Genomic DNA, 11,147 nt, shown 5'->3' with positions numbered 1-11,147 from the left:
GGTCGAGTAAGTTCTGTAAGTACTAAGTACTGCGAATTTAAATAAGCAAAGTACATCAATCTATCATTTTCATTCAAAATTAAAAAAATTGATAGAGGTTGTATCTAGGACACGACCGCATATTTTCGACGTAAAACTACGCAATTATATTATGCAATCCACTTGTTTATCACTTCGAATATTATTTTAGAATGCATCGAAATTTTTGTAATAGATAATGTTCTTCGTTACAAATCAATTTGATGAACGTCCTTTTACGTTGTTTTACGTTTGATATGGACTATCAAAATATGTGAACGGAAGAATTGTCAAACGAACATTGTATTTTACATTTCCCTCTGAAAATATTGCACATATCATGTTTACGTAGTTCTCAAACCGCGAAAGTTCATTCACCTCTAGTATCTGAAGTGACTTTTTCCCAGGCTTCTCAGTTTAAATGTACGTTCTAGAGAAATATATTCAGGTCTGTACAACGACAAGCGAGTACGAAAGTACTCAACACTAATAAATACTCCCGAAATACTACAATTTGCAAAGCGGATTCTTCCAGCCACATTAATTTTGAAGTCCGTGTTAGGGAAACACAGCTCAATGGGAAAAATACCCCCGACTTGCATGTTTTGACACAGCGGATTCCCCCAGGCACATTGATTTTGAAGTCAGTTTTGGGAAACAGCTCGGTGGAACAAAAATACCCTCGACTTGCATGTATATTTGCAGAGCGGATTTCCACAGGTACATCGAGTTTGAAGTCTGTGTTGGGGAAACCGTAAATCGGGCCAATCAAAACTTGGCAGTTAGGACGTTTATATAACGCTTGACATTTTACAGTTATTCAATTGTCCATCTCATGAAAAATAAAATTTTATTAATTGTGATAGACGCGTAGAAATATATCCTATCAATTCATGCAAATATCTTTCCAATCTGCTAAGAAATGTTCGATTCATAAGCAATCGAAATACAGGTAGGGTTAGCACACAAATCGACAGAACAAATGTATGGGAAAAAAGAAAGTTCTTCCAGTTTTCATGAATTTAAATCGTTTAGAGATAAGCGAATTGTAATGTATAGCATATCAAACAAAACTTAGAGAATTTCCGATTCGATTGGTATGCAAATCAAGAGAATTCGTTCAGAGTGAAAATGGTTATTAGCGTTAACTTTATTTCATAAAAACGTAACCTGTTTTCTGATTTGGCACCCTTCGTGAAAGACGTAGTTCTATGTCAAAAAAAAAAATCGAGATGACAGTAGTTTCATGCAATTTGAAGACATTTGGCATCAACTTTTTTTTTGGAAAACCCCGATTTCGATAGATAACGCTTGACATTTAACAGTTATTCAATTGTTCATCTCATGAAAATTAAAATTTTATTTATTGTGATAGACGCGTAGAAATATATCCTATCATTTCATGCAAACATCTTTCCAATTACATATTTTCTCAGAACCCCATCAATATGTATATCAAATGAAAGGGATTGACTAGTAGAACACAGTTAGCTAATTCAAAATGGCCCCCACCAGAAAATGGCGCCATATATATGTTTTTTCAAAACCTCATCAATATGGGTATCAAATGAAAGAGCTCGACTAGTAGAACATAGCATATCTTGAAAAATCAAAATTCTAGATGGCTGCAGTACCCAAATAACTAATTACTTTTTAATTGGTTTCATTCAGTTTGACCTGTTTGTATGTATGTTTGAATGTTTGTATGTATGTTTGAATGTTGTCCCACATTAATAGAAAATTGAACCCGTTCCTGTTGACTGATTGATCTGAAATTTGTAGGACACCTTAAATTCTTCTGTCATTATAAAACTGCGTATTCCATGATCTTGAATAATTCAATTTGGCCATCGCTAAAAATGGTTGAATCACTTGACTTGGAGAACACAAAACATAAAAAACCACATAAATTCAAAAAGGTCGCAATTGAAAATGTTTGGAACACTCAGAAGGAAAATGGGAAAAATCGAAAAATTTAATCCGCATATGTTCTACAATTCCATGTTGAACAGCGTTGTTAGTCCATTTGATGTTTGCGGTAAATTGATCTTCGTTCGAATGTGGAACAGATTTCAATGTGATAAAACGCACTCCTATATCGTCTTCTATCTATATAAATAAAAATGGATCGCCAAATGTGTTGATAAGAGCAAAACTCGAGAAAGGAATTCTCGCGTAACTTTTGAAAAGGTCCAATGTAACATTTTCGTCAACTCGAGAAAAACGTAGTTGAAGACCCGAACATTATTCCGCGAATTGTCTTAAAAGTTATCGATCTTTATCGCTCCTCTCACCACTAGCGATCGAGAATAGCTCTCCAAAACCAATCGTAGCTGTTGTTCCGTGATTTGAGTTTAAAGTTGAAGCCAAAGAGCGAAAAATGTTACATTGGACGTTTTGACTGCCCGCGTTTGCACATTGGACATATTACGTTGCACGATAAGAATTTGAAACTAACTACTAAACAACAATCCAAAAATCAGCATTTCGTTCTAAAGACAGATTATTATTGTTATCACCCGTTGAATTGAACTGAAATCGATAACAACTACTGTAAGAAACAAAAACTCAAAACGACCGAAGTACGACTTCGTGTTGTTTTGACTGCTTTGTTACTTCGGACGTTTCGGGCATCGGAGGAAAGTGGCGTCCGAAGTAACAGCCGGGTGCTTAAAATCCGAATCTGTACATTGGATATTTTTTGTATCGGCGATAAAAAGATGAAGAAAGTAGATACGTGAACGATTGTTTTTGTATTACATTCAATTATTGAAGACTATTAGCGTGCATCCATTAACTCGATTTGTTTACATTTGTTACATAGGACCTTTTCAAAAGTTACGCGAGAATTGTCCGATTTAGGGGGGCGATTTATGGTCAGTGCCATTCAAGAAGATACAATACATAGAGAATAGCAAACAATTCATTACAAGAAAAATGAGAAAATGGATTTTTGTCATCTGTTGAATATCGTTTGAACAAAACAAAAACAACAACTTCAATTGATTACTGTTATATTTCCATATATAAAAAAATTAGACTGATACAATATTCTCTGACTAGATCATTCGTTCCCGGTTTGCCAAGAAATTCTAATTGCTAATTATTTGATCCCACAACCAGCGACATCTCCGCGAATGATCGCTGGTCCGAAGTGTCATCCAGTATTCGGGGCCGCTGCTGAGGATAGCGATCCTTATGGCGCATTCGTTGGTTTGCCCAACGATCCATTAGTTTACCAGAGGCGCAAGTTCGCTTCCATCCCAAAGTTTGCGCCGGCTTGTAGTAAACCTCCGCGTTTTCAGTCGGAAACAGCAGCGTTATAACTTGAGCATAGTGACGCATCAATCGATGCGAGAACATAATGTTGTACACAAGAAACTGCTCCACGATACAGTGGGTGAGAGCCGCCTGTATCTTGCGATTCATTGTATGATACATGCTGTAGTACGATAAAACCCATTGACCCTGGCGACTGGCTTGCAGTAAATGCCGAAGACCTTCTGGGCTGATACGGATTGGCAAGTGACCGGCCACTGCGTGAGCTGTAGAGGCCTTGACAGTGGTTCCATTTTCCATTGGAAGCTCATGAATAGGGAATACATGCTCAGATGATTCTAATGATTGCTCTGGCTCCAACAAGGAGGTATCTTCCAATGGGTCTACCTCAGTCTTAATTTTCTTAACAGATGGCAACGTATCTTGTAGATCCTCAGTCTTGCATACATTCATCTCAGCGGAATGATAGCGTCGCTTACGCTCGTTCATCATTTGGAATATTGTATTCGCTTGCATTTCTTTAACCTTGTGTTTAAAAACAATCTTCTGACCAAGCATACGGGGATCATTAAAAAGTTCATTTATCTCAGCGTCTTGCATTACCTCCAGACATCGGACCGTAATACGACAATCTGCAATTCAGAGAGACGTTAAGACCAATACATCGTTTATAGTCAGTTGTCGTGAGCATGCGCACAACACAGCGATTGCATGTTCAAAAAGATTCTATTCGATTATACTTACAAATCATTCTGTTCAATGAACTCCGCTGCATCCCCCATTCGTTTATGATCATTTTTTCCAGCTCCAGGCATTCATATTCCTCCAACGGTTCAATCTCAATCGCCTCCTGTTCCATTGCATCTTTGACGCTCATTTCTTGGGGGCCGAAAATGGCAAACGAATTAACGAATTGCTGTGATGTGATTATTGCAAATCGATTTCACTTCAAAATTTCATTCTGAATACTTTGGCCGTCAAAATGAAAATGGCTGAAACACCAGACACACAGTCAGACTGAACTGGTACATGCGTCAAAGTGAACGTGAGAGACATGCTAATAACTATGCGATGATGCTATATAGCTCCTAACATTTGCTCTCCCGTTGTGTGTCATAACATTTTATGTTGTGTGTTGTAGCCGCGAGAGATCGTGAGAAGGAGAAATGCGAGAGAATGGGATTGAAAAACGTGTTTCTATATCCCACTCGAAGGGAGGGCACATGTGAGCCCGAGGATTTGTTTTGAATCGAATGCATTCGGTTGCATTTATTTGTTTACATTTGTACCAGAAGCCGGCAATCAATCCTGACACACACAGGGTGTGTCGGAAGTGATAGAAATGCTACAGAATTGAAATCGGGGTACAGAGTTTTCACGGCTAAGAACGATCATATTATTTTTATTTGAGGATTGGAAAAAAATAGTTTCATGTATTCTGCTATAAAAAAATATGTTTTTTTTCATTTAGCCCTTAAATAGAATTTTCGATATTTTCTTTAATCAATGCTTAATCGAGGAGCTTTACACGTGTTAACAAACACTAGCTGAATATATTGTTTATTACTAGCTACTATTTTACCATCTTTCTGGCAGTTTTTGTTTAACACGTCAAAAAACGACACATCTTTTTGACTCGTTTATAAAGATTAAAGCGATGTTTTTTCCCTGTTGGAAAAAAACCACTGCGTGCATTGTTTTGAATTATTATGGTATGTCCTAGTTTTTTCTACTGAACTCCAAGTTTACCTACTGCTGATTGAGGAAGGAGTAGACTGAAAGTTATAGCGAGATAGATGCCTATGAGAAATAACGAATGTTCTGAGGTTTTACAAAAACAACAAATATCATCTTGTACGAAACCTATGTTTCGAAAATGGTATTTGCTCGGACAGTGTCCGGTCATAAGACCTGTAAATGTGCAGAGGTTTTTGTTATCAAGATTCAGCAATTGTAGAGTACCTTTAATACTCGAAAGCGACGCTTAGTGAGGCAATGTGTCATCGGTTGGACCCAGTGATAACTTGAGTTAGAAATTTATAAAACAAGAATATTCGCCTAGTTTAAATACTTGATTTAGCAAATTTCTATGTTTTAATCAGCGGATTAATGAATTCACAGCGTATTGGAAATAGGATGATTAAAAAAGGCACACAAAAAAAATCTCAGTTACAATTCCTAGATTCTTCGTAGGAGAGGTGCGGGTAAGACGAACAGTAAGGATAAGATGAACAGGTGGCTTCTACATGTTATTCCCTAATATTTTAATCACCCTATGACAATGAATACTGATGCAGTTTTTCACAAGCGAATAAAAGCAGTTGGGCATATTTTGTTCTAGAAAACACGCAGGGTTTTTTACGCGGAGGATACGTACATCGTAAAAAACCGCATAAAAAATCGTGTTAATTGCAAAAACCACGTTAGTTGGAAAATCCGTGTAAAAACACGTTAATTAAAAATTTCGCACAAAAAAAAACGAAATTGGAGAATCCGCGTGAAAAGCCGCGATAGTTGCAAAATCCGCGTAAAAAACCGCGTTAATTGAAAGGTTCGCATAAAAAATCACGTTGGTTGCGTAACCCGATGTGCACCGAGTGAAGTTGCGCGTTTGTTTTCTTTCCGCCTTGCCTTTAGCTTAGCTAGCGGCAATGAATGTTAACCATCTGTTGCGCTTCGATTACAGGCTAGCTTATACTCCCTTCTCCTATTTACTTCTGCATATGAAGAAGATGTTCATTCTTTTACTTTTTGAAGAATGGCGTCTGACCACGCCTTTAGAATAAAACATAGAATAGTCATTTTCATAGGAACAAAAACATGAATAAAACTGATGAGCTGGACTCTTGTCGGCCAGTCTCTAAACAACATTACAACGACGTATTTCATTAAGTGCGATATCACCATAAGGCGACCGTGACAGGACCCGAACCTGCAATCTTCGGATATCACCATAGTGTACTTGATTTGCATCAATAACTTCGAGGTGTTCGAAGAAATTCGTGTTCTTTTCCCTTTATATCGATTGGAGAGCTTTGATTCACCTGAAGTTCTTTTGCGAGGGTCGTTAGATCACAACTGCCATACAAATGAAACACAAATTTCTGCATAACTCGAGAACTAATCAAACAAATGGAACCAAATTTGGCAAATGGACGATTTAGGAGCAATAAATGTTTTTATGGTGGTTTGACAATCCTTTTCCTTCTCTAAACAGGGAGAGGGGGGAGGGTGCTGAACAGCTCAAGAACTAATCGAACAAATGGAATCAAACTTAGCATATAGAGGTTTTAGGGATGAAAAAACGTTTCTATGGTAGTTCGACACTTCTCCCCTCCCTCTGCAGAGGGACTCCCATACAAATGGAACACAAACTTCTGCATAACTCGAGAACTATCAAGCAAATGGAGCCAAATTTGGGATGCGAGGGTTTTGGATACGATAAATGTTTCTAGGATGGTATGACACCCTTTCCTCCTCTGGAAAAAAGAGGGGGTCCCATAAAAATAATGCACAAATTTCAACCAAACATGACAGTTGAAAATTTTCGGAAAACTCTGGAGGAGAATGGGAAAATTCTAAAAATTCAATTCGCATTTATTCTACAATTACATATTGACAAGCGTTGTTAGTCCATTTGATGTTTGCGGTAGCGATATTGATCTTCGTTCGAAAGTGGAAATGGAATTTAATGTGATAAAACGCACTCCTATATCGTCTTCTATCTATATAAATTAAAATGGATCGCCGAATGTGTTGATACGAACAAACTGGAGAAAGGAATTGTCCGATTTAGGGCTACCTTCATTCTATCATATTTTCTGTATCAAACATTTATTCCATGTAACGGAGAAATATGTTATTTGTAAGTGGATGAAAGATCTTGCACGAGAATTGTGTCTGAAAATAATCTGATATTATAATCTCGAGTTTTGGTAGACGTTCTGAAATTTCATAAAAAAAATAATTTTAAAGGGTAGATTAGAAGATCAATCAATGAACAATTCTGCGATTAGACCCATGAACGTGCGCTAAGTAAGAAAACGTGGATGTGATAACGAAAAATAATTTTTGGGCGGAACTAAGTTTGCCGGGTCAGCTAGTTTAGAATACAAGTATTGAAATCATAACAATCTAACTCATCGATGATGATTGGTGATAGCAATGTGTTCCCGAACACGGACGCAAAATCTAGGCACCTGGAGAAACCGTCATGGCGAACACATGCTAAGTGTGATTTCTTTTGCTCGCTTGCATCAGTGTTTGGGAAACCGTAGCGGTCAGTTTCCGTTCTGCTTTCGCATGGAACAGTCATGACAAATTTTTTGCGTGTGAATGCGTCCGAGCGAAGGAATATTCGCTCCCATTTACGCATTCGACTTGGTGTTCCCGTGATGCAATCCAATTGGCGATCTAACGCAAAACGTAAACGATCGGTGAGACATCTGGATTTTGTTTCTGAACTAAGAAAATGATGCTAATGTAACCTAAAACTCAAAAACAAATCACGTATATTTTACTTCCGGGCTTTCCAAGGTAGTTCTCACATGCAGGAATCGTGCATTTTTCTACTTGTGTTTGATTGTGCTCTCGAATCTCCTTCTTTAATTCAACCATTGTCAACATTTTTATAGTTTTCACTACTGAAAGAGGTAAATAAATAACATGTTATATATAAAATTGCGCAGGATTAAATTTCTTTCAAACTCATCGCAATCAAATAATCTTTTATGATTATAACATTGTAATTTATGGAAAGAACTACAAACCTTCCATAAGCTCACATGGCAAAATTTAAAACCATCATTACTTTCACCGCAGCGCCGCCTAGGTGTAGATATGTACGTTAGATCGCCAATAGCATCAGTTTCTGTTCTGCTTTCGCATGGAACAGTCATGAAAAATTTCCACTTCACGATAAAAACGAAATGAATTTTATGCAAGATTATAAAGACTTCATTTCATTTTCACCGTGAAATGGCGCCCTCAGTTTCTATTCTGCGATCATGAAAAATCTAATGTTATTCTCACGAAAACAAAAATGAATCATCTATCAAACATCTTCAGTTGCTTTTACAAGGCTACTCAAATTCCATCGGTTCGTTTCGGGACCACAAACAAGTTCGTTTGAATTTTATGTTAATAACAATTCCATACATATACTCATCCACCCACACACTAACAAGAAAAACTTTCAGAAATCTTTCAAAATATTCATTCATTCATTCATTAAGAATTGATCCAGATGCAATTTCAAATAAATCATTACCGAGCCAAAGGTCGTCCTACGTCTACCTTGCGGTTATATCTCAGATATAACCCACTTCTTGTTTTTTTCATAACTCGATACATCCCTTACTCGATGCCTCCCTTACTTGATGGGTTTTGATTCATTTTTCAATGGATTTTCACCTCCATAGCTCGATTGATTTTCGCGTACATGTTTTTGTGCGTTATTAATTGTCATTTCAATTGCTCTTGAAAGTTTAGACGAAGTGTTCGTGTCATCAAGCAATTTCTTTCCAAGTATGGAAAACCACGAAAAACCTCAAGCGAACAATTAAAACGCTAACCATTGCGCAACGTTTGAACGTTTGGTTTGATCAAGAACCTGAATCAGTACTATCGCCATTTTCGATTAATTAGTTCGATTAGTTAAACGAAGACTGCAACAAATGGAGGATGTTTGTTCTTTTAAACTTTCATGTTATTCAGCATTCTTACTGTATTTAAATGCAGTCTAAGACCCTTCAGATATACCGGTATTGGATGCAATTGAAATACTTTAACCCTCTAAAATCAATAAGGTTGAATCAGAGACTATTTAAAATTGCTTCAGTAAAGTCGAATTTTCCTTCAATGATGACGGTGATATTCCGCTGGCATAATTAATGCGTCGTGAGCTTGCTTAGTGCGAAAAGGACTAAAATGTGATTTTCTGTGATCTGATGCCAGATACCGATATATTGAAAAGCGTTGAAAAACTAAGAAAAAACACTGAAGATTGTAGTCATATCGAGTTGGAAAATATTCAGCAACGTTCAGATGATTGTGTCGAAATTACACCTTCGAACGTTGAATCAAACCTGACAAGTATGCATGGAATATTGAACTCAAGTGAAAATGTTCCTGTGAAACTATTTGAACATTTATTTGAGATTGAACAGTTTCTGCGTGATCGTTACAATTTCGTTTGAAAAATATACTTAATCAATATTTTTTTTGGGGGTCTCCGTAGCCACATTGGTTGCGCGTTCGCTTAGTAAGCGATCGATCGTGAGTTCAAAACTCAGGGCCCTCTCATTGACCATCTTTGTGTTGTTACAGAATAGCTACGTCCACGCAACAACCATCAGCGATAGAGATCGATCCACGGTCGAATAAAGATCGATTCGTCCATACAACTGCTCTGCTCTGCAAGAAACATCGGGCCGCTGTTCTATAAATAACTCAACAATGATCAACAACTGTCTCCGCTGTCCGGTCTAACTGGATAATGGAAGAACAGATAGAAAACTCTTACGCCTAAATGGCTACTGTGTAAATGTGTACCATATGCAATGGTATAGTAGGGAATAATCTAACGCCGAAAAATGGCAACTGTGTAATGTGCTAATTATAGATATGATAAACATGTGACATGTACACGATTAAAATTCGGCTCTGTTACAGCTAAAATGCTAATGAGCCTAAAATAAACAAAAAGGGATAAAAAAAATAAAAAAAATATTTTTTTGTTAACCTAGTTCCTTATGCAGGTCGGACTCGATTATATAGACTCGTTTATGAATGATTCGATTATATAAAATTTTGGACTCGATTATAACAGTTTGAAAAAAATGTTTTTTTATAATTCAAAAATGATTTATTTCAAAAAATTTAACCTTTCAACGTTATAGTGAAATTTATGTGGCTTTTATAAGTAGAGTGGGTTTAAAATCGCGATTTTTGAAGATTTTGATTGAATTTTCATCAGAAATTGTTTATATCGATATTGCAGCGAAATTAAGAGAGATAGAAGTTGGGCGTCAAAGAACAAATTGTAGAGTGGTTAGAGAGCTTTAACTTGATTGATAGAAACAATCAAGTTTAGTATGAAAAGTACTAATTTTTAAGCCGTAAGAGCACATTTAAATATGAATTAGAGTAGTACTGAATCTCAAAATCCAAAAAAAAAAAAATTCAGAATTTAAATATTTTTTTTAGTACTAAAATTTTTGATGAAATTTTTTTTGATCATTTTTCTTGATACACCGTGGTAAGATGTACATTCAGTTTTTTTTTTAAATTTTTATCTCGGATCTATTGAGGATGGCGTGAAATAAACGAAAAAGTACGTTTTTCACTATAGATCTTACGTCAAACCACATAGGGCATAAACCACCAAATTTCTTATTTAATATCCTTTACAATATTTGCCATACAGCTAGTGATTTGGTTTGGGGGTACTTTTTACTCCCTTACCTAACCACTCTTTGGGTGCAAGCGTAGAATTTAAAACTAAATTCCTAGAAAGTCCATGAACCTTTCAACAACATTGTCGAACTCCATATTTTTTAATTCAAATTGGCCATATGATGAAGAAATGAAGTCGTTTTGAGTAGCCACCAACGTGTGTGCAAAGTTTTTATAAAATCTGAGAGAATCGGGACAGCGGCCAATTAGTAAAAGTAAGCATATTTATTTTCCACGTTCGCCCTCGTCGATTATGTTGCGCTACATGTGTTCATAGTGACATCATCCCTGACTTGTCCTCATGGTACGGCAAGCAATAACGCGCACCCCCGCAGTAGCACCCAGTCACATGGTGTTACAGAGAACGATGATGCGACAGAGATGTTCAAGAAACG

The 11,147-nt window shown here is 36.7% G+C and overlaps 2 protein-coding genes across 2 annotated transcripts in view; one reads left to right on the top strand and one right to left on the bottom strand.

Moving 5' to 3' along the window:
- Window positions 1-11,147, top strand: part of LOC129771252 (serine/arginine repetitive matrix protein 2) — a 78,928-nt gene that overhangs the window by 21,865 nt on the left and 45,916 nt on the right. The gene's annotated exons all lie outside the window — the stretch shown is intronic.
- LOC129771254 (uncharacterized) lies at window positions 3,029-4,331 on the bottom strand. Its single transcript, XM_055774718.1, has 2 exons — window positions 4,042-4,331; window positions 3,029-3,929 (listed from the first exon to the last, which is right to left on the bottom strand). The coding sequence occupies exons 1-2, from the start codon at window positions 4,172-4,174 to the stop codon at window positions 3,118-3,120; spliced, it is 945 nt and encodes a 314-aa protein (XP_055630693.1). The 5' UTR covers window positions 4,175-4,331; the 3' UTR covers window positions 3,029-3,117.

This window comes from Toxorhynchites rutilus, chromosome 2 (assembly GCF_029784135.1).
Source record: "Toxorhynchites rutilus septentrionalis strain SRP chromosome 2, ASM2978413v1, whole genome shotgun sequence".
Lineage (NCBI taxonomy): Eukaryota > Metazoa > Arthropoda > Insecta > Diptera > Culicidae > Toxorhynchites > Toxorhynchites rutilus.
The sequence above is the reverse complement of the archived record's forward strand: the minus strand, read 5'-3'. Positions and strand labels throughout refer to the sequence as shown.

Coding starts and splice junctions, on each gene's coding strand:
- LOC129771254 (XM_055774718.1), bottom strand. CDS start 4,174: ATGAGCGTCAAAGATGCAATGGAACAGGAGGCGATTGAGATTGAACCG. Junction 3,930..4,041: donor TTCATTGAACAGAATGATTT/GTAAGTATAATC, acceptor TCTGAATTGCAG/ATTGTCGTATTACGGTCCGA.